Here is a 27,615-nt window from a genome sequence, read left to right on the forward strand (position 1 = left end):
GAGACAGTAGTTGGGGTAGTTTGTCCATCTGTGTTGAGAGGTAGATGGGGATCTGAGACAGTAGTTGCGGTAGTTTGTTTGTCAGTGTTGAGAGGTAGAGAGGAATCTGAGACAGTAGTTGGGGTTGTTTGTTCGTCAGTGTTGAGAGGTAGCGGGGGATTGAGGCAGTATTTGGGGTAGTTTGTTTGTCAGTGTTGAGAGGTAGAGGGGAATCTGAGACAGTAGTTGGGGTAGTTTGTTCGTCAGTGTTGAGAGGTAGCGGGGGATTGAGGCAGTAGTTGGGGTAGTTTGTTCGTCAGTGTTGAGAGGTAGCAGGGAATTGAGGCAGTAGTTGAGGTAGTTTGTCCTTCAGTGTTGAGAGGTAGCGGGGATTGAGGCAGTAGTTGGGGTAGTTTGTCCTTCAGTGTTGAGAGGTAGAGGGGAGGTAGAGGTCAGTCCCACCACGTCAGTCATTAATATGCACTTGAGTTTCTGATGTCATTTCGGATATTTCTGGCGGAATTTCATATTTTATTAATCTGTGAACATGGCAAATAATGATCACTCTCTCATGGATTCATACCTGAAAATAAATGTTCAGAACAAACGTCGGTGTATTTTGATGAAGGCTCCCACCGCTTGTTGGCGTCTCGATTTTTCCTACCGACGGCGCTACCCCATTTCCCCCATCTTTCGCGGCATTTCACACGATTGGGAAATATGCAAAATGACAGTGATTTCCCCACCATCATATTATGATTGTGGCAACCCAGAGCACAGCAACTTTTCGGCATGGTACGGCACGGCACGCGACACTTCCTAACACTGAACGCCTTCGTTGCTATGTGTTACTACGCAGTTGTTTTCACCCAGTGGATTATAGACCGGTCGCTTCCGGTGAAAGTACCCGGATGTTCGGATCCAATAATTATGCGCTCGTCCGCCTTGGGGATCTTGAACTTGCATTTGCTCGCTTGCTGGCGACATCTGGAGATGAAATTGTCCATAGTTTCATCTTCGTCCTGCTTAAATCGCTGTAAGCAGAAACGAGCCACACGGCAATTTGCCTGGGCCTGGGGTTTCAGCTCAGCTTCAAAACGCCGCCAAACAATCGCGGGCGTCCCGGTGCTAGGCCTTGTGCCGTCGGCGATCTCAAGGCCCCACGAACTGTGGCGTCGCAGGCCTTCCTCACCTGATAGTGATAGCAGGAGAATGTGGTCGACTTGTTTGTCACCTGCGACGTCCTTCACAGAAAAGTACCGCTGGGTACGCTTTCTGGATAGCTCGAAGGCTTCACCGAGGTTGGCGCTGGTCCAATCCATGCGCGGCATCATGGGTGCGTCCGCCATTGTGAGCTTGGCTACGAATCCCGAGAGATGGGGTTCCAATCGCGTTTGTAGGTTCGCCTTTCGCTTCCACCATGTAATAAGATAAATCCAAGTCTCAATTTAGGAGATGACCAGTTTACTGAACAGCACAGCAAGCCACGTCACTCGGCCTCGTATCTCTCACTCTCACCCGGCCTGCCAGGCCCGCGCTCCTTCGCATCGCATAGGATAGGCCACGCCCTCCGCTCCTTCCCATAGGCCACGCCCCTCGCTCCTTCCCATAGACCACGCCCCCCGCTCACATATTCATATGACAGCTGCTTGGTAACGAATTAAGCCACTTCGTAACAGATCAAGCTGATTGGTAACGAATCAAGCCGCTTAGTAGCGGATTAAGCTGCTTGGTAATCAAACAAGCCGATGGTAACAAATTAAGCCGATTGGTAACGGCACAAGCCGCTTGGTAGTACTAATATGAAGCCCTGATACGAAAACAAGTGTGGAGGTTGTTCGTCCTTTCTGCTTTATTTATCTTTCATTAATTTTTGTCTTTCTTTCTTTGTCAAGGTGTTTTAATACACTTGGCTCGAGATTCTCCCTTTATTCCTTAGGGTCGGAGACATAAAAAACAACACCGCAAACGACAACAACATTGATCGAATGAGTTAGTGAATGAAATAGGAATGAATGGTCACGCCCCTTCATTTGGTTTCGACGTGAAATTTGTTTCCTCGTTCTGTTGGAATCACGTCGACGGTTCATTGTATTCTTCGACGATTTTTGGTGGTCTTTCGATGTCGCCTCCGCGCATCGACGTCGAAATCTCTTTCACGGTTTTAATCGCAAATGAATTGCGTTTAAAAAGTTGATTACAACCGTTTTCCAGCCAACGGGCCTTTCTCTTCTGTTCTCAGTTTCTGGCGCAAAGGCCTGGTTTCCTTAGGCTTGCGCCGATCGTCAGGTAAGATCAAAATCGGTTTCGTTTCATCCGTTTTTAGTTTGTTTCGAACAAATAAATAGGACATCTCATTAAAATGTTTTATTATTCACCTACGATCGGTAAATTATATCTACGAGTGCTACCTGCTTTCGTGATACGTGTAACCATATGACGTCACGATACGACGACGGTTTTGACGTCTCCCAATGTGCTTGTCCTCCATGTGAAGATATTTTTATGTACTTTGTGTTACTGGAAAAACAGACCCAATATGGTCGTGTCCGAAAGAATGTGTTCCACCTGGTACAAGGGTCGGTTGACCACGGTAGATCATTTACAGGCTACAACATGGAGTCGTGTTACAGTTTGGGCACTGACCCTGAAATGCTTGGCATATCCGGAAGAATGAGTACCAGCTTACTAGTAACAGGAGCTTACTAATACTAGTAACTTACTAGTAATAAGTAATACTAATACTTACTAGTAATACTTACTAGTAACTTACTGCATCAGCGGCACGGCCGCACTTTCAGAAAACGATGCAACCAACAGCCGAAGACTGCATACGAAACAATAAGAAGATTCTAACGCAGTGGACTTAATGTGGAGGGGTTGGAAGGATAGCTCGTCCGTATTCCTCAACCCTAATGATCCTACAAACATATTTTACGACCTAATCCTACCAATTGGGACCTTTTCGGACCCCAACTTAAAACCGTTCAATTTAATTGGATCTGCCGAAGTTGCACATCAATGACTAAAACATGGTGTTTAGTGATGGTCAATAAATGTAAAAAGAGGAAATATATAGAATCAAAAATTAACCTTCCAACTGGGTACCCTTATGACCCCCACCTACCAACTGGGTACCTTTGGCTTTATAACCCCCACCTACCAACTGGTACCTTTATTACCCCCACCTACCAACTGGGTACCCTTATGACCCCCACCTACCAACTGGGGACCTTTCTGACCCCCACCTACCAACTGGGGACGTTTCTGACCCCCACCTACCAACTGGGTACCTTTATTACCCCCACCTACCAACTGGGGGCCTTTATGACCAACTACCAACTGGGAACCTTTATGTCCCCCACCTACCAACTGGGAACCTTTATGACCCCCACCTACCAACTGGGTACCTTTATGACCCCCACCTATCAACTGGGTACCTTTATGACCCCCACCTACCAGCTGGGTACCTTTATGACCCCCACCTACCAACTGGGTGCCTTTATGACCCCCACCTACCAACTGGGTACCTTTATTCCCCCCACCTACCAGCTGGCTACCTTTATGACCCCCACCTGCCAACTGGGTACCTTTATGACCCACACCTACCAACTGGGTACCTTTATGACCCCCACCTACCAACTGGGGACCTTTGGCTTTATAACCCCCACCTACCAGCTGGTACCTTTATTACCCCCCACCTACCAACTGGGTACCTTTATGACCCCCACCTACCAACTGGGGGCCTTTCTGACCCCCACCTACCAACTGGGGACCTTTCTGACCCCCACCTACCAACTGGGAACCTTTATGACCCCCACCTACCAACTGGGAACCTTTATGACCCCCACCTATCAACTGGGTACCTTTATGACCCACACTTACCAACTGGGTACCTTTATGACCCCCACCTACCAACTGGGTACCTTTATGCCTCCCCACCTACCAGCTGGGTACCTTTATGACCCCCACCTACCAACTGGGTGCCTTTATGACCCACACCTACCAACTGGGTACCTTTATGACCCCCACCTACCAACTGGGGACTTTTATGACGCCAACTCAGAAGCTCTAAATTTCATTCGATCTGCGAAAAGTTTCATATAAATGAGGAAACGTATTTTGATTGGATGATGTTTTAATGAAAAGTAAACAAACAAACATGAAAAAAATGTTTTAGAGAACTTGCTCGATACAAATACCATGTGAAGTAATCGTATATGCAAAAAAATGAACGATCTTATCAAGATGAAGTGTCAAGATCCAGGTGAATGCAAGGTGGGATATTAAAACATCATACATATGTATTATGTATTACTGGCATGTATAGGTAAATAAACTAATAAATCATGAAATACATTGTTGAACCAATACTTTAGAGAAATAACACATGAAAATGGAGGACTGGGGTCCAAACGGCCCCCGTTGGTAGACACGTTTCACTAAAGTGACATATGGAGGTCGTTCTCTTGGGGTGGCTTGTTGGGGATTCCCACTCACTAATGGTGCTTTAATTTGTAAATGCATCGCTCCCCTGCCCCTGCCAACCCCTGCTCTGCGGGGAAAAATGGCCTCTAAAGGTGGTTCCTTCCTCCTCTGTTGCGCACCAGATCTCACTCGCCGACCACGTTTCTATGCCCAACATCATCTTATCCCTTGCACTGTATAGAATTGCTCTGATCATTATGTTTCTTGTTTGTTTATAGTAAATTGAGCTGCAAGTTAACCTATTATTCTATTCCCCACCCCTTACTCTGTCTCAGGTTCTCAGCACAGGACTTATTCGATAGCAGGTGCACTTCCACAACTGCTTTAGTTTCCCTAGCCTCGTCGTTGAGCCGTTCTCTCTTCAGAATTACCTTTATTCGTTTCGTTGTACAGTTACATTTTTCACATTCTTGTCGTCTCTTGTAAAACGAGTTTTCTGTCTCTTGGAAAAAGTACCCTCTCTCTTTAGTTTGTCGTCAGTTCCTTCGTGTGCGTTTGCTCTTCGTTTTTTGTTGTTGTGCCCATACCGGTACCTAAAATGCCTGGATCCCACACCAAATCGGCCACGCGGTCCCCATCCCGCTCCCAGTCCCGGTCATCTTCGAGCTCTGGCCAGTGGTCTTATTCAAAAAAACGCCGGTACAGGTGAGTTGCACTTCAATTTTGCTTTTTTTATCTCCTTTGTAATCATTCCACCAGCGCCCCTTCTTTCGATGTTTATTTTCTGCCTTCGCGGGACGTTCCATCACAGAGTGTGCCGTCCGTCGGCTGCATGTTAAACTGGGAAGTTCTGATTTTCCTCGGCTAAAATGCATTCGCTAACGAGGACTCATTCCTCCTAAGAACGTTTGCCGACATAATTCACAAATGTTACGAGATCTTGCATTCTTATGGAACTGAGTGCATGGTCCATAGAGGAGGAAGTCGTAATTATGGAGTGGCTGCACTGGCCTCAGAATATCCAACACAACTGTTTATTAATTTAACTCGCCGAGAATCTTTTTGTATCAATGCTCATGGAAGAGCTAGAAGGAACTGTAGAGAGGGGGGGGGGGGGGCACCAACAGCAGGGTTGAAGGGCACCATAGAGGGAGGCTTGGTCAAATAATGGAAGTGGGTCTCAGAAAAATATTTTTCTTCGTTGAACTAGCTACCAATCTCGCAATTGCCTCAAAAGTTTCCTTGCCTCTGTTCTCACTTTGCCATCCTTGTTTTTTGTTTTTTTCTTCCTAGCTCGCATTCACGGTCACGCTCGTACTCCCACTCACGCTCTCGCTCTCCATCTCATGATCGCTATGGCGGTGGTGGAGGTGGGGGAGGATCTGGAGGATATTACTACCACCACTACCATGGAGGCCGAGGCAATGCGGATGGAGGTTCTGGTGGTTACCTCAATCGTGGAATGCGAAGGCCTTATTACCGCGGTCGCCCTCGAGGAAACTTTCGCTACTTTCGTCCTGGTTCACGGGGTTACTTTCGGAATCGCGGTAGTCGTGGCTACGGGCCTCCACAGCCATCTGATGGCCCTGGTCGGGGCTATTTTCATAACCATGGCAACAGTGGAGGATACTATCCTCATAATCATCCACACCATCACCCTCGTGGTGGCGGTGGAAGTTACAATGATGGATATCGTCCTAGATCTCCACGCTACACCCGCTCGCATTCCCACTCCCCACGGCACCGCTCTTACTCTCCTCGCTCACCTCGTCGTCGTTCCTACACACGCTCTCGCTCACGTAGCACAACCTCCACGTCCAGCCGAACCTCTCGCTCACCACGACCGGGTCCCCAGTCTGGTGTACAGCCTTCTGGTGCGTCACACCACCACGGCCGACGGTCAAACACTCCTCGTGGAGGCAAGACCCCATCGCCAGCAGGTGGTCAGGTGTCGACTGGTTCGAATTCTCGCGTTAGGGCATCGCCCTCTCCGCGCACTGCAGTTGCTGGAACCTCGGGTGATGCAGTTTCACCCACAAATGCTACTACTTCTCCAAACAAGGATGGTGATGGTGAAAAGGCAACGAAAGAGGAGGGGACACCTGCAACCGGTGAGTTTAATAAAGGAAGTCGATCAGATGGGTTTGTTGAATAAATGTAATCGACTTGTTTTCGATTGCCTATGTTGTTTTTATTTGTCACATTTAAATATGCTGTGCTTTATCTTTCGTTTGCGTCGACACATTGCGGTCATCTTCTTATAGGCAACACACTGTTTCCAGCATACAAGCGGCCTTCACCATCCTTGCAGTCGACCAAAGCGGGTTGGAAGAGTCTGACGGCCTACGATGCCAGCCCTCCAAGAAAGACCCCGACACCACCACCTCTCGGCAACGAGTCGCGTCCAACAACTCAATCTACCACGGCAGTGACTCCATCCTTGCTCCCTACCATTCGCCGTCCTTCGGCATTGTCTGGTCAGATGAACAAGAAGAACATTAACCAACATTTGGGTCAATCCAGTCGGCCCATTCTGCCGCAAAAGATCACCTTGAAAAGAACGGCATTGCAACCATCGTCTGCTTTGGAGACCACCTCCAAGCAAGCGCCAAAGCCCACTGTTGTGTCTTCCGCGTCTTCATTTGTGCCATTTTCCTCAGACATCGCTGCATCGTCTTCCACAACACAGCACGGCATTGCTACCATTGGCGTGCCTCCAAAGGGGGATCTTGAGAGGGACAGAGAGGAGAGCAGCAGCACAGCTCAAGTTCCAATGGAAAAGGGAGAACGGTAAGGGGAGGAAGAGGACGAAAGTGGGGCAGGGGCTGTGGGAGGTGGGAGGGAGAACATGTAGCCAGAAATCTAGCAAGTCGAGGTCAAGGGACGCTTTTGTCCACATGTCGTTCCACTGTCGGTGTGTAGCCTTCTGCCCTTTTCACCTCGCTTGTTCATGAGCACACTGTGTGTGTGTGTGTGTGTGTGTGTGTGTGTGTGTGTGTGTGTGTGTGTGTGTGTGTGTGTGTGTGTGTGTGTGTGTGTGTGTGTGTGTGTGTGTGTGTGTGTGTGTGTGTGTGCGCGTGTGTGTGTGTGTCAGTGTGTGTGTCAGTCACACGTTAAGTTTCGCACTTTATTGAGTCCTCTGTCTCTATCATTTTGCTAACATTATAGCCTTAGCCAGTGCTAGCAGACTTGAGAGGATGGATCCTAGTATCGGCTACGGCTATAATTAGGCTTTCTATTTTTAAAAAAACCACAGTCATTTATCTAACTGACAAGAGTAGCTATTTATTGAACCGAGACCAAAGCTCACGTAACAGCTATACCCAACCTGCCGAAAGGTGTCGTTGCAGAGCTTTTTGTAAACAATGCAGGCATCCTGCTTAATTAAAATAAATAGTCAATTGTGATCATTTGATGTTGTTTTTTTTAATACTTCAGTTCTGCACTTTGTCTTTCCACCTCTCACTCGGTGTATTTTGCAGCCACCCCGAGCCACCTTCATCTGCGAGGATCCTACGCCGTCGCCGTCGTGACGATTCATACGATGATGGCGATGGAGGCGACAGGGACCGAGGGAGCGAGCAGCCAGGGCCTGCCAGGGTTTTGGCGTCACGTCGTGAGGGGAAGCTGTACTCGTTCCAGCGCATACACTCCGATGATATTGACTCTGGGGGCTTTGGCGAGGAGATAACCAAGGTTCGGCGTGAAACCGAGCCAGCTGTGGAGAAAATGAATCGGAAGCGTGGTGAGTTAAAGGGGACAGCATGACTTGAAACTTTTAATAATAATAAAAAAGTGTAGTCGTCTCATGCTTCATCGTTCACTGGATATAATTGCCTTGGTGTCTTCCAAAGTGGTCATTTTATCAAACTTGCACCTGTGTGAGGTAATTAATGTGTAAAGTGAAACTTGGAACGGCACTCGGTAGACTGCATACCCCTGCCAGGCTGAACGGGTTACGTTTTGTTTCCCATTGATAGGCCGGACCTGAACCAAAATCTAATAAATTCGTCCTTGTCACACCCAACCTGTCCACCAAATTTTGTCGAAATCCACAAAGTAGGCCACAACTCACAAACTTAACCCTATGTTCTGGTTGGATTTTGACCTTTGCCTCAGAGGGGAATCTACCGTCCATCTAATTCAAGCGGTAGAGGCTGTGGTAAGGCATAAGTTTGCCGTTCTTTATCTGGATTGGTTGAAATACAGAGGCAAGCTCGACAAATTTTGTGACCATTGACCCATTATTTCATCCGGAAAACAACACTAATCTGAAACGTTTCTCCACGTCCCTATCGAGGCTGATTGAAGCACTTTTGTGTCGTATTTCGTCTCGATCGTCTCGAATAGAAAGCGAATGGCTAAATGTGATTTATTTATTTATTAAATTTTTTTTTTACTGCTTCACTTTTGATACATTCAAATTGAAACGGGCCCCAAATTGAAAAAAGGCGGTCATGATGGTTGCATCGGACTTTGGTACCTCCGTGCTAAGCTTGTGGAGGATTCATGTTGTAATGATAATAATAACAATACTTTGTTGTTATCAAATATAAACTGCTTTTCAAATTTCAATTGCAATTCTTCATATATTTTTTATCTTCTAGCATTGCTGTACAATTTTATAACCCTGCAATGGCGCAACCTAAAAATCCCACACATGGTCCCGGTACAAATCTGGTCATCTTTGTCTTTCCAAAGGGTTGAGAAAGTCGGACATTTTGTTCATGCTCGTGTTCCCTGGATCCTGTCGGTCCTATGCTGCACACACAATCTCCTTTGTTTGAGCTCGCCTCTGCCCTTTAAACAGCCCCAATATAAATACGTTTATTGTAAATTCTATGTCGGTTTATTCATCAGTGTGTGAAATTGAAGACTCTCGTATTCCCCCCTGGCTACGGTTTACCTTGATAGGTCTCTTTCCACAGACAGCAAGATATCGGTCAATGAGGGGGGTGACTTGGAAAGAGGGGGCGAGGGGTGTGGTCGCATTCGCGACAAGTCGAGCAGTTCCCCCTCGCCACCGCCAGTTGTTGCCAGGAAGCATCGCCACTCTGAGACCTTGACCCCTCCGTTGCAGGTGCAGTGTGGTTTCATTCATTCATTTATTTATTTGCATAGCAGTATGATCGTCCAGTCTTGCAGCTTCAAAGTTTTTTTTTGATCGATTTGTCTTCTACATCCACAGATGTCCATTTCCAGTGTCCCCCGAGACTCAAAAGGAGTACAGGACATACGCATGGACAGCTCCTGCCTGTTTTCTCGGTATTATATGCATCCCATGAAAATAGTTGCTGCTTTGCCGCTCTATTCTTAATTTTTTTTAACTTGTTCAAATCCCTTTCATTTGATGATGCATGATTCATGACCTCGAGATGAACAAAAACGGCTCTTTTGTTATTGGTCTATTCTTGTCTCTTTCAGATCATCCAAGTTTACGTTTGAGCCACGGCAGCTCTCCCACGATTTGGTGTCTACCTCTGGCCATTCTGAGCACTCGTTCAAGTCGATCTTTGATCACATTCCTAAGGCTCCCGCTGCCCGCCCACAAAGTCCGACCCAAAATTTTGTCTCTCACATCGTTTCCCTTGTACATTATGTACGGGGTAGGTGCTTGGCCCTCATCCTTGCTTGACTGGTTCTACAGCCATTTGGTCGGATTGCTGAATCTTGATTTTCATGATGTACTATCAGACACACAATAGATATTATGAAATAAAAGTTGATAATAGCATGCTTACCACTGTGGGAAATGGGTTGCGGCCAACGTTGAGCATTAGCCCTTTGTGGGAGCAATAAAAGGGCTAACGTTTGCAGCGTTAGCCCCACCTCGTTCGAAACATTATCCCATTACCTCGTATCCCACAGCGATAAGCATACTCATATCAACCAAGATGAACACTGTGGTTTATCAACCTTTGGTTGATAAAATGTATGGTCATCTTGTCTGCTGACAGTCTGACATGTGCCGTCTCAGAGATTGCTACGTTGTTTTATTATACACTAGTAGTAGTCAGGTTCACTATGTAATTTCGTTGGAATTTTTGGGGGATTTGGAAAACTATATATTTTTGGAAACTATATTTTATAGTCAGTCAGAAAACCAATGTTGCTATTTGCACAGACTCCTGTATGGCGGCCATCTTGGATTTTCAAAATTGCCGCAGTAGAACTAATTTTTCTCAATATCCCAGCTTCTAAATAACATAGAGCTTTGATTCTAACGGCTAAACATACATTTTCAAGGGCCCCGAATCCAATGGTAACATGTTCGATAAGCTAGACATGACCATAGAGCTCTTATGTGGCGGCCATCTTGGATTTTTCAAACTGGCCGCCGTAAAATTGATGTTTCTCAATATCTCAGCTTCTAAACAACATAAAGCTTTGATTCTAACGCCTAAACATACATTTTCAAGGGCCCCGAATCCAATGGTAACAAGTTCGATAAGCTAGACATGACCATAGAGCTCGCTGCTTGGTTTGTACTTCACCTGTCTGTTGGATTTGAATCCATACATGATGTTCTGACTCACAGTGAGTGTTGATCTGTCAACAACACTGGTCCTCTTCTCAGTTTCCAGCTTGTCGACAGGCCCTACCATTACCCAGCGGATCATGGTGTATAGTTCAGCCGGAACATCGTTGATATCGCTGGACACCTGTATGCTATTTGCTTCCTGGTCCTTCTTAATGAATTCTGCGATGCTCTTCCGTATCACTTGTGCTGCTTTGTAGATTGTCTTCAATCTTCATGTTGTTCTCGTCATCGCCATCACTTGTGATTGCAGAATGAACCATGCTTTCCTCACATGCATCTGGACAGTAGAGGATGGCCGATTTTCTTCGGTCTTTTTGGAGAACAGATGTCACGCTTGGCAACTCAGTGACGATTCTTTCTTTCAGCCACTTTCTATTGAATGTAGGTACATGCTTTTCCAAGTGTTCTGCGCCAATCATATTGACATAAGTGGTTTCAATGTCATCCATGGAGAGATAAGCTTGGTTTTGTGTTTTGACATCTATCAGGTTGATCATCTCAATCAGACTTGCCCGTTGCAGCAATAGTTCTTTGTCTGCGCTGCTTCTGTTTGCGCTAGGTCTGTCTCGTACTACATGGAACACATGTCTTCTCCAACAAGATTTGTGGTACCGAAGGTCAATTGCGTGTGCATCACCTGGTGAGATACATGTGTTGAATCGTGTTTTCAATAATGCATCTTGGGACTTCTCTACAGCCTCTCTAAGCTCTTGACCAGCATTTTCAGTCCTAACCTGGTAGAGTAGTTGGCCATCATCTTTTTGGCAGAAGAAACACTGCTCTTTATCCAGTGGCACTGTACACGAGCGTGTGAACGGGGATGTTGCATCAGATGTTGATGAGCCTGGCTCGTCCATTTCTGTGCTTCCTCTCTTCTGTCCGCGTTTTTTTGCAGTGTAGTGTCCAGTTGTTACTGCATGCGCATGGCGGTCTCTGGCACGTTGTATCTCGCTCTTGTTAGTTGCACTGGAGTAACAAGTGCGATGCCAAACTGCCTTCTCTGTAAAGAGTGTTTCTTTTGTGCTGTTTTGGAGTCGTTTATGGACTTGAACGTAGATGCCATCATGCAAACTGGCCCTTTCTTCTATTGTCTTCAATAAATGTTGGTAGGAATCTATTCTGGGGTTTAACACCAAGGATCCTTTCTTGACATCATCAGCCTTGCATAAAATGCACTGCTTACAGTTCGTGGACTCCTGGGCTTGCCCCGCCCCTTCACCATCTTGATGCATCTCACTCATAATGTGACATGTAGAACCTGCAAAGACAGCAAAGCAAAGGGAACCGTCACCGATATATACAACCACCACCACAGACATATTGATGTATAATAGGCTACAAATACACTACCACCATCACCACAATATCAGGTATATTGCTCAGTATCTATCTATAATTCCAGTAATCTCTGTACGTCTGTACGTTTGTACGTCTGTACGTTTGTCTGTGACCGCTGTTTCTCGACAACCACGGGTCCGATATACTTTTAACTTGCCAGGTATATTGCTGGGGACCCGAGGATGTGCCTTTTCAAGGTTTCATATTAATCGGACAATTACTTACCGAGCTATGTCCAAAAAACGATTCAACCAATCAGAGAGCAGCGAACGATCGCGTGTGCCGAACGTGGCGGGCACACTCTGCCTCGGATGGCACATTTGAGAGCGTATTCATTTATTTCACGTTTGCAAACTATGTTGGCGTTAAACTATGTTTTACAACTAATAAAACCGAATTTGCGATTCATTCGCTTTCCTGCGCGTTTGTGCACGCGATGGCGATTTCTTTACCAAACTCCGGAAGCCGTTCGCTTTGGACCAAACCATTGCATGTAAATAGAGGGGGGGGATTGTCACCGTACTCGCAAGCCGTTCGCTTTGGACCAAACCATTGCATGTAAATAGAGGGGGGGGGGGGTTGTCACCGTACTCGCAAGCCGTTCGCTTTGGACCAAGCCATTTCATGTAAATAGAGGGGGGGGATATAATTTTAGATATAGATATAGTACGGGCAATGCCCTAGTATAAGTAATACAAAAACACACGCTGTAAACTAATTATTTTCCTCAGCTGTACCCTGGGGATCAAACTTATTACTTTAGTAGCTTGTCCACCCGTAAACAGATTTTAAGTTCTCATGAACATTAGGAGTATCTGTGTGTTATTTGGCAGTATGCCACAAAGGCCCACAAAGGGCAAAACACTCGCAGTAGAATAGTATTTCTCATTACAGTCAACACAGTCAGGTTCAGCATGTCCAGATTTTAGATTTCGTTGGATTGTTTTGGGGATTTAGAAAAATCAAAGCTCCATCTTATTTAGAAGATGAGATCCTGAGAAACATCAATTTTACGGCGGCCAGTTTGAAAAATCCAAGATGGCCGTCACATAGTAGCTCTATGGTCATGTCTAGCTTATCGAACTTGTTACCATTGGATTCGGGGCCCTTGAAAATGTATGTTTAGCCGTTAGAATCAAAGCTCTATGTTATTTAGAAGCTGAGATATTGAGAAAAAGTAGTTCTACGGCGGCAATTTTGAAAATCTAAGATGGCCGCCATACAGGAGTCTGTGCAAATAGCAACATTGGTTTTCTGACTGACTATACAATATAGTTTCCAAAAATATATAGTTTTCCAAATCCCCCAAAAAATCCAACGAAACTTTAAATCTGGACATACTGAACCTGACTATAGGGGTACCCAGTGTTGCTTGGTGCTGTTCTAATCTTGTTGGAATTTTTAAGAAATCAAATTTTGGGTTTTTTTTTTTTCTCTCTTTTTGTGGGGGCCCTAAACACTTCCCTACACCCACTAGAGAATGGGGTCGGGCATCATTTAATATTACCTTTCATCGAGTTTCAAAGACTTAGGCACAATAGAGCGATTTAAAAAGAAAATCAAACTTTTTTCACAATTTTCAAAAACTTTTTTTCCTCAAACACACCCTGGCACTCTGATGAACTTCTGAAAGTTTGACAAACATTTGTTTGGCCATCTCTGAAAAAATGGTGACAATCAGACCAACATCTCATGTAATATAGACAGCTTGATTTTGTTTTGATATACCTGCAATTGAGCAATTTCAACTCTGAATCCTTAACTACTTAGTGTATTGAGCCCCCCGGGACATCCTCTTGTTGATTGGATTTGCGTTGATCGAGTAGGGCATATTCTTATATAGGTTAAAATGAGCAGCTCTATGAGATCTCTCACTTTCCGATGTTTTTAGATGGGTTTTTTCAACCTAGAAAAAGATGAGCCGATTTGAAAGTTTTCAAATCTAGTGATCAAAACTGTGAGCTCCACGTATGGGCATGTTAGGGGGGGGAGTATGACAAAAACTCTCTTAATGGCCACTAGAAATACATCTAAATCCTTCGAATCTTTTTTTTTTTTTTTTTTTTTTTTTAATACAAAAAAAGACAGGGAGAGAGACATTTCTCTCTTTGAAGTTTGACCTAGTTTTTTTTTTTCCATGAACCAAACTTTGGGTGGCTAATTGGATGGAAATTAGTGGGTGATGAGGGTTTTACCATTGGAAAAGGCATGAGAAACTGAGTCTATTAAGTCTAACTTAGTTGTTACCTTCGCAAAAGCGGAAGGTTATGTTTTGATCGCTGTGTATTTATTTGTATGTCTGTGTGTGTGTATGTTAATCGCATAACTCAAAAAGTATTCAACCGAATTGCATGAAATTTGGTGGGATGATTGGTTATTATACGGGACACATTTGATTAGATTTTGGGAAACAGATTTGCTCAAATTCTGACTATTTTTAACTCGATCGTATTTCACTCAAAGTTATGAGCGACTGAAGAAGAAGATGTCCATCCAGGACGTCATCACTATAACGCGATCTCCCGCGATCATTTCAACCTCAAAAAAAATTATAATTGCAGATTTGACAATAGATGAGGCATATTAACAAACGAATGAAACAGATTTGCTCAAATTCTGACTATTTTTAACTCGATCGTATTTCACTCAAAGTTATGCGCGACTGAAGAAGAAGATGTCCATCCAGGACGTCATCACTATAACGCAATCTCCCGCGATCATTTCAACCTCAAAAAAAATTATAATTGCAGATTTGACAATAGATGAGGCATATTAACAAACGAATGAAACAGATTTGCTCAAATTCTGACTATTTTTAACTCGATCGTATTTCACTCAAAGTTATGCGCGACTGAAGAAGAAGATGTCCATCCAGGACGTCATCACTATAACGCGATCTCCCGCAATCATTTCAACCTCAAATGAAATTCAAATTGCAGATTTGTCAATCGGGGAGGCATATTAACAGACGAATGAAACAGATTTGCTCAAATTCTGATTTTTAAAAATCGATCGCATTTCACATAAAGTTTCACATCGCATACACTCCCATGCCAAGTACAGAACAGTAGCTGCGGCGAAGGTATGCGCTCTACCGAGTGCCCGGATTCTAGTTTCTTTTGTTTTTGAAACTTCGATTTCTAAGGGCTCGCTTTAAGTCGTTAAATGTTTAAATCGACACAAACCCCTCAAACTCGTCTGTTTTTATACTACGGGTAAGGTTTGTCGAAGATTTGTGCCTCAAATGTTTATTGTGGTGCAATAGAAAAGTTTCCAAATCGATTTATTTGGTTATTTATTATTATTATTATTATTTTCTTTGGACATTGTCCCTCTGCTGGGCTGTGAGCACCATCCCTACCATGAAGCATGGTGGTGGCATGGCAGCATCATGCTATGGGGATGCTTTTCAGCAGCAGGTACTAGGAGACTTGTAAGGATATAGGTAGCATTGAATGGAACCAAATACAGGCAAATCCTTGAGGCGAACCTGCTTCAGAGTGCAAAAGACCTTGGACTGCGGTGAAGATTTATGTTCCAACAGGACAATGATCCCAAGCACACAGCCAAAGCAGCACTGGGATGGCTTCAGAGCAAGAACATGAAAGTCTTTCAGTGGCCGAGCCAAAGCCCAGACTTAAATCCCATTCAGAATCTGTGGAAAGACTTGAAGATTGCTGTTCACCGACGCTCCCCATCCAATTTGACAGAGCTTGAGCAAATATGCAAGGAAGAATGTGAGAAACTCCCCAAATCCAGTTGTGCAAAGCTGATACAGACAAACCCAAGAAGACTTGAAGCTGTAATCGCTGCCAAAGCGTTTCTACAAAGTATTGATTCAGGAAGTTGAATACTTATGTGAATTAGATATTTCTGTATTTGATTTTTCATTATTCTGTAAAACGTTCTAAGAAAAATTTCAATTTGGCACTATGGGATATTATGTGTAGATCAGTGACAAAAATATCTCAATTTAATCCATTTTAAATTAAGGCTGTAACACAACCAAATGTGAAAAAGTCAAGGGGTGTGAATACTTTCTGAAGGCACTGTATAGCTATTTGGAGTATAGCATAAAATGATGGGTTAGAGTTGTTTTTATTGAAGCCTTCAAATATTATTATTATTTTTTATACTCTGCAGTATCAACATGCATTACCTCCAGGACAATTAGACTTATCATGGCACCAGAATGGTAGACGTATGCTTTTCTTGTTTACAATCATGGGTGGAGTCAGGCCATCTGTCTAGCCAATGGGTGGAAGGTAGTCCTTCGATGATCTGTCCATATACACATAGTCCAACGACGCACCTCCTTTTATTTATAGAGAAATAAGTCATGGGCTTTATTCCTTTTGAAATACCATTTTGGTACATGCTTTATTTACAGTGCTGGCTGAAAATCTGGTGAAAAGAAAATCCAAGTAAAAGCTTTGAACTTGTGCCTTTATAAATTAGATTTATCTTTTGCAAAATAGCATTTGTGGGTTAAAAACGACAACTTCCATTTACATTAAATTCTGCATTGTTGTTATAAACTCCCTTTTACCACCAGAGCATCGTTTCCCACCTTCGCTTCTAACACTCAATGAAAGATTTGGAAAACTTCCAAAGAAAGCCCAACGGAGTCCTGAGATCCACAGGTACGCTGAGGGGTTATTGAGGATAGGTTGGTTGTCTTCAGAGTGAGAGAGATAGAGGCAGTTTGAATGTGCTTCTAGATTCTTACAATACGAGAACAATAGTTTGATTTACATGTATGAGCACAGCCACTTGTTGCTATGCTGTAAAAATACAACGTGCTGTGACTATATGATGACAATACATTTCAATGTTCATGGTGACTTGCCATTAGTTGTCCGACTACTTTCCTTTTGCAATGTGGAAGAAGAGGAATGCATGCACGATTGTAATTTTTAAATTGTAATGTTGTTGGGTGTTGCTTTGTCTTTGAGCATCGTTACATGTTGGGTTGTTCTGCAGCCGCTGAAATATACAAGGGCGGGTCCAATGCCTTTGTATCCATGTTTATTTACCTACCACCCTACCTCCCCATGCCTAACTTGGCTTCTAGGTCACTCCTCTGTCTCTCTCTCTCAAATATACATGGAAGAGGATCAGGAAATGAGGGGAACGAAGAGAGAGAGAGGGAGTGAAAAGGGAAGGGGGGATGGAAATGCTTTGCTTGAAACTGAAGCACAAAACGACAACGAATGGCGGATTAAACGAACCCAGGGAACGAAACGGCTAAAGAGAATAAAACGAGGAAAGCGAAGCATTTCTTGGATTGGAAACGAATGATGGAGCATTTTTTATTTTCATTTTCTACCGGTCTTTGGAGCAATGGAGAGCGAAGGATCGGGATCGAGGGAATTTGAAATAAGCCGATGCTGGAAATGTTGCTGGCTGGATGGAGGAAAGGGGCAAAAAGATGAGGAAAGATCTATTCTCACATGTGCCCATGTCTTGAAGCTCGGGGATTTGACCTTGAAAGCAATGCTCTGTATTGAGACGTGTTACTTTGCTTTCTCATGGAGGTTTCTTGTCCTGCCGGTGGGTGTGTTTCTGTTTTGATATGCGACAAGTGAGCATGCTTTGCGGTTTCCTCTGTAACAGTTTTGTCTTTCCAACAACAGGCGCATCGATGTTAACCCAGAGTTTTTGAAGCAAAAAGGAAGAACAGACTGTGCGGAGCGGTTCACCGAGGGGACGAAGGTCAGTCTGTGTTGTTGACTCGTTAAATGTCTTTGCACGTCACAAGTTGCGTACTTGGCCTCATTTGCCATTATTGATTATGACAACGATTGCGATGTTTTGTAATGTGTAAGTTGCAGTCAATGCCATTTTTCTTTGGATGGGGTTGAAGGATGACGAGCATTTTGTGAGTTCGGACATTGGAAGGGAGAGGCGGAGAGGGACTGGAATTGAAGGGGGTGGCAAAGGCGACTACCCAGAGGGAAGGTAGGATGCCATACATCTGCGGCATGTCGACTTTTATACTGTTTGTCATGGCGCCACTCGCCGAGCCACTGTTTCCATGTCACATGATTGAGATTTGACAAGTGCCGTTTTGCTGTTTGTTTTCTGTTACGTTTCTTTATGAGGAACCAGAGTCTTGCATTGTTTTCCAGTTTCACTACTTTCAATCAACAATAATTTCAATACTCTGTCAATACTCTGAACCCTGGTGTTGGGCTAGCGGCTAGGGTGCCGGCTTAGGATCCCAGGATCCTGGGTTCGAATCCCGGTCGATCGCTGAATTAACGCCAGGGGGGTTGACTCAGCCTTCCGAGGTCAGCTAATTGAGTACCAGTTCACTGGTAATTCCCTGTTTGTCGCTAAAGGCGGCAAAAAGGGTTGGCGTCAGGAAGGGCATCCGGCCGTAAAACATTGCTTCAAAAAGGGGACCAAAAAAAAACAACAACAACCACGGTTCCCGAAAAAGGCCAACCCCCGCTTGCGGGGAAAAATGGCCTCTAAAGGTGGTTTTTTTTTTTTATTACTCTGTTTTGGTGATGTTAAAGAACCGTCTGATTTTTAAAATCTGCTATTGTGTTTAAACTCTGCAAAAACGGTTGCTCTGTGTTCTCACACCAGCCTCCTTTCCTCAAGGTGGTCCCACGAAGCATCAAGTCCCAATTCGGATGATTACGGGAATTCTGATAGAAGCCGAAACGTAGGGACCAAAGTGCACCGAAGCTGGAGCAAGAACCGCATGATGGTTGTAAGTTTTCCTCCATTGTCTTGCCCAAAATCTCAATTGTTCTTCTTGGTAAAGTCCCCCTAGAGCCTCACACTCTGCATCTTTTCACCCCAGGCACAGCAACAGGGCATTGACACTCGGTATCAGGGTTTGAACCGAGAGGGCTGGGGATCCGAGGGTAGGGTGGAGAGGCAGCAAGTAAGCCCCCAGGTCACACGACGTAAGGATGAAACCTGGGACCCTGAGTACACGCCTCGCAATAAGAAGTATTTCCTGGTATGCCCACTGCCAAAGCCATTATTCTGGATAAATGTCTATTTGCTTTAAATGCTTCATTTCGTACCATATTAAACTTTTTTTTTTTTGTAGTTTCCATACACTGCTCAAAACAACTGAGGGGAAAAGTTTATCTATATTTAGCTTATATTTTCGCCAGGTTGATAAAGCCAGGGGTGGACTTTGCTGATAAATTCACAAGTCACCGTTAAATGGAGCAATCAAATTGGACGGGTTGTTTTGGAGAGAGTTTTGTGGCCTGTAACTGTAACTGTAACACAGATACGGTCATGATCAAAAAAGTGAATAAGCGTTATTGCAGTTTGGTCATGTGAACATACGCAGTCTTTTTATCACGAGACAACATGGTTTTGAGACTGAAACTGACGCCTGTTCTTGACGCCATGCTGCTCACATTTTCAGAAGGAAACAGCACTGTTACGTTCACTGTTGAAGACAGGTTGCGTGAAATATAAGCGATCGTCTGAAGGTTTTTGATCTTGATTTTAATGAAATGGCAACAGGTTTGACTCACGAATAAGCTCCAGAGAAGCTTCGTCCTCCTCATTCCATGCTTGAGTTAACGCTTTTCACACTGTGGTAAGAGTCATAGCTAACAGAAACTCAAGACCTGGAATCTGGTCGTTATTTGTGTTCTGGGATGTCAAAACAAACTTCATAAGAATATTGCATTATCCCACACATGCTGTCCTTGAATTGGTATCATGGGAGATACGTGGCCATCACTCTCCCACTCTCCACTCACCAGCATACCAAACAAAATGGTGTGTGCGTGTGTGTGTGTGTGTGTGTGTGTGTGTGTGTGTGTGTGTGTGTGTGTGTGTGTGTGTGTGTGTGTGTGTGTGTGTGTGTGTGTGTGTGTGTGTGTGTGCACACGTGTGCGAGTATATTTTCCAAAAAGAATACATATTTTTAAACGTACCGCAGGGGTCGTAAGTATTTTATTTTTGCCTTTCCATGCACCAGATGATGCACTTCCTATTGTTGAAAATTATAGAGGCTGAAGCATTTCGATATCCAGATACGTTTACGGAACTGAAAACGTTCTGCCAATAATTTTGGCAGATGCCATTTGGTAACACGAATAATGCTTTTTTGTCCCCCGTCGCACAGCGTAGCGAAAGGGGGGACGATGGCTTTCCCCTCCGTCCGTGTGCCCGTGCGTGCTTGTGTGCGTGCGGGCGTGCGTGTTTGCGTGCGTAAGCGAAGGACCGCATTCAAATTTGGTATGTGGGTGCAACCCACGTCAAAATCCAAGATGGCCGCCGCCATGTATGTCTGATGCCATGTGTGTCTGAACCTTGAGCTGAATATCTTGAAAAATAAGCGAAGTACCAACTTCTAATCTGGTGTGTGGGTGTATATAGGCATAAGGAAGAACGCTATTGAAAATTGGGTCGCCACGTCAAAATCCAAGATGGCCGCCGCCATGTATGTTTGAACCTTGTGAGATGAATATCTTGAAAGATAAGCGTAGTACCAACTTCTAATTTGGTGTGTGGGTGTACCTCGGCATAAGGAAGAACGCTATTGAAAATTGGGTCGCCACGTCAAAATCCAAGATGGCCGCCACCATATATATGTCTGAACCTTGTGAGCGAAATATCTCGAAAAATAAGCGAAGTACCAACTTCTAATTTGGTGTGTGGGTGTGTCTAAGCATGAGGAAGAACGCTGTTTAAAATTTGGTCGCCACGTCAAAATCCAAGATGGCCGCCGCCATATATATATGTCTGAACCTTGTGAGCGAAATATCTTGAAAAATAAGCGAAGTACCAACTTCTAATCTGGTGTGTGGGTGTATCGAGGAACAAGCAAGAAGGCTTTTTAAAATTGGGTCGCCACGTCAAAATCCAAGATGGCCGCCGCCATGTATGTCTGAACCTTGTGAGATGAATATCTTGAAAAATAAGCGAAGTACCAACTTCTAATCTGGTGTTTGGGTGTATCTAGGCACAAGGAAGAAGGCTATTGAAAATTGGGTCGCCACGTCAAAATCCAAGATGGCCGCCGCCATGTATGTCTGAACCTTGTGAGCGGAATATCTTGAAAAATAAGCGAAGTACCAACTTCTAATCTGGTGTGTGGGTGTATCTAGGCATAAGGAAGAACGCCATTGAAAATTGGGTCGCCCCTTTAAAATCCAAGATGGCCACCTCCATGTATGTCTGAACCTTGTGAGCGAAATATCATATCATAGCATGTTTACTGCGTCTTCCACTTTGTCAACTCACATCACTTCACCGACGGGGAACCTAGGCGTAACGCTTGTTTTAATTATTATTATTTTTGTATACAAGATCGAGGCTCGTGTAAGAGCCAACCTTAATGACAAAAATAAATAAACGGACATACAATAAAGGGAGTGGGAGACAAGATGGGGAGAGGGAGGGAAGCACACGAGCACAACATTTGAGAGCAGGGACATCGGGAAATCTGTGGGAGGTAGAGGGCTTGGGGGGGAGGAGGCATGGGAAGGGGTTTGGGGGTTGGGAGAGGTAAACAAAACAAAACACATGGACACTGCTAGGACTTAGAGGAAAGAAGTCAGGATTTCAGAAAAGTGGATCTGGGGTGAATTAACAGGGGTAGAAAATATCAAGGTTTTGGATGGGGGAAGGTAAGAGATGGTGGTGAACAGCTGTTTTAAAGACCTGGAGGGAGGAGAGGGATTGAAGAGAGTGAGGGAGTTTGTTCCAGAGGCAGGAGAAAAGGGGAATGAAAAAGTGAAGGTGAACAGAGAGTTTTGATTTTGGCAGTTTCACCAGAAGAGGGTTGCAGACAGATCTTGTGCGACCTGTAGGAGTACTTGGGGGACAGAGCACAGACAGGGATGGGGGAGCTAAGCCAGAGAGGAGTCGGGAGAAGACAAAGACCACCAACCTGCCTGCGATGAGTGAGTGAAAGGCCCTCGGAGTTAGCTTCATCGCGTGAGATACCAATGATTCTGAAAGCTTTGGTTTCAACAGCGTGAAGATGAGCTAGGTGTGAGGCAGGAGCACCAGCCCAGAGGGAAGAACAGTATTCCATTGAGCTGCGGATTAAAACCTTGCATGTGGTGAGGACCTCAGGTGTGCCAAGGAAGGACTTCGCACGACTGAGGATGCCCAGTCGGCGACTGGCTTTGGAGGCCAGCTTGGAAATGTGGTTTTCCCAGGAAAGATCATTGCAGATTGTGAGACCCAAGAGATTGAGTGACAGAACTTCTTGGAGAGGATTGTTGAGAAAGTAGATGGGAGGGTTGTCCAGACGGTCTTTTCGAAGAGACATAGCGAGAGTGTGAGATTTGTCAGGATTGAAAGACATGTTCCACCTGTTTGACCAATCTGTGATTTTGATCAGGTCTGCAGAGTGAGGAGGCTGCGGACTGCCGATATGAGGGATGAGGTATGGAGCGGCAGAGAGTGGAGTCATCAGCAAAGAGATAGAGAGGATTTTCTAGAGAGTCAGGGAGATCATTGATGAAGACCAGAAAAAGCACAGGGCCCACACTGCCTTGGGGAACTCCACCCTGAACAGGAAGGGGATATGAGAGAAATCCATTCAGGGCCACACGTTGACTACGACCAGGGAGGAGAGTTTGGTGAGCATAGCGGGGTGCCAGACTGTATCGAAGGCACGTGATATATCAAGGGAGACAGCTCTAATTTCCTATTTGACATTGAGGACCTCCATCCATTGTTTAGACAGCAGAAGCAGCATGTCCAGAGTAGAGTGACCTTGTCTGAATCCAAATTGATTATCAGAGATCAAGCCATTGGAGAAGAGGAAGGATTTGATATCTGAAGCAATGATGGATTCCATGACTTTGCTGATGATTGGGCGAAGGCTGATTGGTCTGTAGTTTTGTGTACATCTTTTTTGTGTACAGCGGTAATGTTGGCTGATTTCCAAGCTGAAGGCAGATGAGTTTGAGCAAAAGACCAGGTGAAGAGAACAGAGAGAAGGTGTGAAAGAGCAGCAGAGCAGGATTTTAGGACCCATGGGCTGATGTCGTCTGGTCCAGTTGCAGAATCGGAGTCGAGGATTGACACAAACTTTTCCACCTTGTGAGGAGAGAAGGACACAGAGTCCAGGAGCAGCTGGGTATGACTGGGTACAGTGGGTACAGAGAGAAACGGGTTTGGAACACAGGATTTAGAGGCAAACACAGAGTTGAGGCATTCAGCTTTTTCACGTGCGGAGTCAGCTGTGTCGCCGTTTGAGGTAAGGGAGGGGATGGAGGGGGAACAAACACCAGAAACAGATTTGACAAGACGCCACCAGGATTTGGAAGAGGGAGACAGGTTTGAGAGATCACTCTTGAGAGTAGAGAGATATTGTTTCCTGGTTATTCTGAGGGTAGATACAAACATGTTCCGGGCTTTGTGAAAGGAAATGAGATTGCCTCATGTTGAATTTGCCTTCCAGGAGGCGCAGGCAAGTTGTTTCGGGCAACTGTCTCACTGCAGGATTCCGTGTACCATGGATGGGAGGAATGGTATGACAACTGAAGACGGGGTGGGATAAATCTGTGCATGAGAGGGAGCAGTTTACTTTGGAAGAATTCCCAGGATGAGTTTGTCGGAGGCAGTAGAGATGGGAACCAGTCCAGATGATTTATGGCTGCTTGAAGGCCGTGCCAGTTGGCCTGAGTGAAATGCCAGACTCGTCGACGTTGAGGAGGCTCTCTGAGAATGGCCAGAGAGACGTCTACTTTAACAAGCATATGGTCAGATGAACCGATTGGAGCAGAAGAGCAGCAGCAGACGTTTGCAGGGAAGTTTGTCATAATCAAGTCGAGAAGAGAAGATGCTCCTTTGACTGAGATCCGGGTCGGGAAATTCACAGATTGTGTCGGTCCCAGTGAGTCGCAGAAGTCCTTTGCTGAGGAGCCATGGCTGGTGAGAGAGGTACCCACACCCAGCCAACTGGCATGCTGACAGTGAATTCACCACATATGAGGAAAAGAGAGTTGTCATGAGTCGATAGAAGATGGTCCATGTTATCAGACAGCGAGATGGAGATGGAGTCATCACTGTTTGGTGGACGGGACAGAACACATATGAACAAAAGGTCGGAGCGAAGGGGAAGCCGTAGCCAGAGGTACTCCTGGGGGTGGGGTGGAGAGAGGGCAGTGCAGGGAGAGTGAGGACTGAGGAAGAGAGTTTTTGATAAAGATAGCAACCTCACCTCCAGGATGAGGCTCAGGTCTATCATGCCGGAGGAGGGAGTAACCAGGGAGAGATATTAAGGAATCAGAGACATCATGAAGGAGGAAAGTTTCTGTTGAGCAGATCATGTCTGGTTTGTCAGAAGCAACCTGTATGGAGAGATAAGTCAAGTTTGAGCGAAGGCCCCCGACGTTTGAGGTCCATACTGTGAAGAAAGAGGAAGGGGGAGCATCGGATACAGGACAGGGGAGGGGAGGGGTGGGGTAAGATGTGGAAGAGGAGGAGGAGGTAAGAAGAGCTGTTGATAGTCTCAGATATTTCAGAAGAGCGAGGAGAAAGAAGGATGAGAAGGATGAGGAGGACAAAAGGTTTGATGGTGATTGGATGAGGCACAGTAAGGTGTTGTTTGAGGGGGAGCAGAGCGAGGAAGAAGATTGGAGGCGATGGAGGTAAGAGTTGGGAGAGGAAGCGGGATGGACGCTTTGAGGAGGAGGGGTGAGATGGGAGAATTGGAGAAAAAAGGAGGGTGGGAAGATTTGAAGGGGAGGGGGAGGGGGGAGTTTTGAAATGGAGGGGTGAGGGGGGTATTTAGGAGGGGAGGGGTGAGGGGTGAGGGGGGAGTTTAGGAGGGGAAGGATGAGTTTGGATTTTAGAAATTGTTGTACGATTAATGGAAAACGAACATTTATTGCGAAATGAGTTTGTTGTGATTTTCAAGTCAGAGATCCGTTTGAAAACGTTGGAGGAGGGGTGGAATGCAGGTGCATTTGGGGAATGTCGGAACGAAGAGTTGTAAGAGAAGGAATTTTTATTTGAAATGAATTGATTTGGTGAGCAACTCGAAAACAACCTATTAAAGAAGAAGAAGAAAAACATGTTATAATATAGAACAATAAAACACTTCAGGGGAAAGTTTGAACATTTTAAAATTAAGCCGTGAAAACTATCTGGGGGAATTCCCTAAATGAGGGCATGAAGGATTCCTAAGGGGGATTAAGGATTCCAGCACAGGTTCAGAAGCAGGAATAGAATGATAGGAGATTGACAGAAAGGAGGACAGAGAATGAAGGAGCAGGGAGGTGTATAAGCAATATGTTAGTACGGGAGGAGAGGCCTACTTTTTTAATTCTTCGTTGATATGTTTTTTTGAAGGTTAGGTGAGAGTGGATCAGAGGAAGAAGGATAAAGTTGAAGATGTATGGTGAGAACTGAATTGGAAAGGTGTCTTTTGGCTGGAGAGGATTGAGTTATGAAGGAAGGAGAGGCAAAAAAACAGAAAAAAACGGGTAGGGCGACGCACGTTGTCAAAGAACGAACGACACGGGAAAGAGAAGGAAATTAGATATATGTATATATATATATTTTTTGTATTAAGACGAAACAGAGGGTAAGATGTTCGGGGAAGTTTGGGGTGAAAAAAAAAAACTGGAAAAATGGACCACAAACGAAAGTAAATGGACCACAAACGACCGCCGAGAGGAAACAACAAAGCCTCGAGGCCTGAAAACGCGGCAGGAACCAACAAACGATTAAACACAGGTATGCACGATTTACACCGAGATCTAACTCGGGACACTCAGTATGCACTCACACCGTAAAATAAAAATCCAGTTTTGACAAAAATACAAATGTAAAAATTATTAACTTTGGTAGCGCAGAGAGCTGGCAAAACACACGACCTCACCGGTAAAACTGGAAGCGGAAGCAAAGCTTCCCTGGCAGTTTCACACTCTTCTTCAACCCCCTCAAATTTCGTAAAATGTAATGTAATTGCTGCGTCTGCAGATCTTTTAGAATCTGGAACGTACATATAACAAGGCAACACGTGGCAAGTTTCCTTTTTCAATAAGTGTCTAAAAATGACAGTGTAACACTACCAAGGCACAGGTCAACATGCATGTTCAAAGATTACATAAATCCAGAACAAAATGTATGTTAGTGATTCTTTTAGTATTAGTAAGCTATCAAACTCAGCCCCATTCAGAAGTCCCTTTGCTGCCCTTCCCTCTCCTCCTCCCATCCCTGCTGTGCAAATCTGTCGTACTAAGCAGTGTGCGTTTTGTGTGGTTTCCATCCAAATAGCCACCCCTGAACTTTTACGGAACCATGAACCCATATGGCACACCAGTAGTTGTTGCAATGGTCTTGGCCAAAAGCGGGGGTCTGCCAAGCATCCTGTTTAGACATAAGCCGTAACTGCCACCCCAGTGAGCTAAAATACATCTGTGAATTGACTCCTTCACTCAGTGAGTTAACGTTGCTTCAAGAACAATAAGATGCACATGAGCACAAAGTGGTCTGAATGGTGTATCTGATCAAAATCCTTTTTGAGGGCGAGTCCAAGTCAAACAAGTCATCTTAAATGACTCTGTGGCATAATGTTAGTGTCCACTTTGAGTCTGAGAGGTCGGCTGTTCGAACCCGATGTCCGCCAAGTCATACCAGAGACTTAAAATGGTACGGGCTGCTTCCTTGTTTGATGCTCAGCATTTAAAAAGGACAGCATTAACAAAGGACCATATGTTGGCAAGCATTGCACATGCTGTAGGAACCAAATTGCCTGCTTCTGTATTGTGCCTTTTTGTTTCATTGTCTCCCCAAGCACCTTCAAACTTAACTTTTTTGAAAGAGGAAAAAAAAACAACTATAAAAAGCTGCTTTTCTTTCTCGGCGAAATAGGAATTACTGTCTCGGTTGCAAACACGCCCATCTTGGTTGCTAATGGATTTGGTCATGCATTGAAATCAATCGTAACCTATATACAGCATTTACTTCCTGATGTTCGAGGGGGGGGGGGGGGGGGACAAAAGGTCAATTTTTATTAGCCTGTGCTGGTTAATTTGGGATCATTATTTTATTTTTGAGATGCTTCTTCGCAAATTTCAATCCCCACGGTCCATTTATTATGTATCTGAAGTTTCTGATGGATTTGTTTTGGGGTTCTGAAGAAGATCGTAGATGTTCTTATTGGGATTATCGCTTTCTGAGAAAAACCTGTCGCAAAGTATGGCAGGATAATAACAATCCCTACAAGAGCAATCACCCTCCATCCATCCTGGCTGTGGAAGCTTAAATGTATCTGTGATTGACTTGTAAAAAGCTAGACTGTTTGTCTTTTGATTGGGTCTCAGACTCTCTTCAACCCTCAAGCATGTCTTATCCGAATGCATTTGTAT

General features: G+C 44.7%; 1 protein-coding gene and 1 long non-coding RNA gene across 21 annotated transcripts in view; both read left to right on the top strand.

The window, feature by feature from the left end:
- Positions 1-1,981: 1,981 nt before the first annotated feature.
- LOC137438073 (uncharacterized) overlaps positions 1,982-27,615 on the top strand; it is a 39,528-nt gene continuing 13,894 nt past the window's right edge. For 5 of the 20 annotated variants that reach the window (XR_013621069.1, XR_013621070.1, XR_010986642.2 and 2 more), the window contains exons 1-12: positions 2,001-2,268; positions 4,743-5,112; positions 5,701-6,518; positions 6,672-7,197; positions 7,890-8,152; positions 9,336-9,487; positions 9,596-9,672; positions 9,832-10,013; positions 16,842-16,929; positions 17,923-18,001; positions 18,153-18,247; positions 18,899-19,010. Coding sequence is in view for 10 of the 20 variants with exons in the window: in XM_068132977.2 (XP_067989078.2) it covers positions 5,006-5,112; positions 5,701-6,518; positions 6,672-7,197; positions 7,890-8,152; positions 9,336-9,487; positions 9,596-9,672; positions 9,832-10,013; positions 16,842-16,929; positions 17,923-18,001; positions 18,153-18,247; positions 18,899-19,010 (2,499 nt within the window). In the remaining 10 variants the exon portion in view is untranslated. Of the gene's footprint in view, positions 2,269-4,742; positions 5,113-5,700; positions 6,519-6,671; positions 7,198-7,889; positions 8,153-9,335; positions 9,488-9,595; positions 9,673-9,831; positions 10,014-16,841; positions 16,930-17,922; positions 18,002-18,152; positions 18,248-18,883; positions 19,011-19,103; positions 19,266-27,615 lie in introns of all 20 variants that reach the window. The other 15 variants (XR_010986638.2, XR_010986640.2, XM_068132971.2 and 12 more) reach the window with 8 other exon arrangements.
- LOC144888422 (uncharacterized) lies at positions 10,792-14,352 on the top strand. Its single transcript, XR_013620998.1, has 2 exons — positions 10,792-11,412; positions 13,080-14,352. It is a non-coding gene; the product is annotated as an uncharacterized LOC144888422 (long non-coding RNA).

The sequence above is a fragment of the Myxine glutinosa genome, chromosome 12 (assembly GCF_964187855.1).
Source record: "Myxine glutinosa chromosome 12, kmMyxGlut1.1, whole genome shotgun sequence".
In the NCBI taxonomy this organism is placed as follows: domain Eukaryota; kingdom Metazoa; phylum Chordata; class Myxini; order Myxiniformes; family Myxinidae; genus Myxine; species Myxine glutinosa.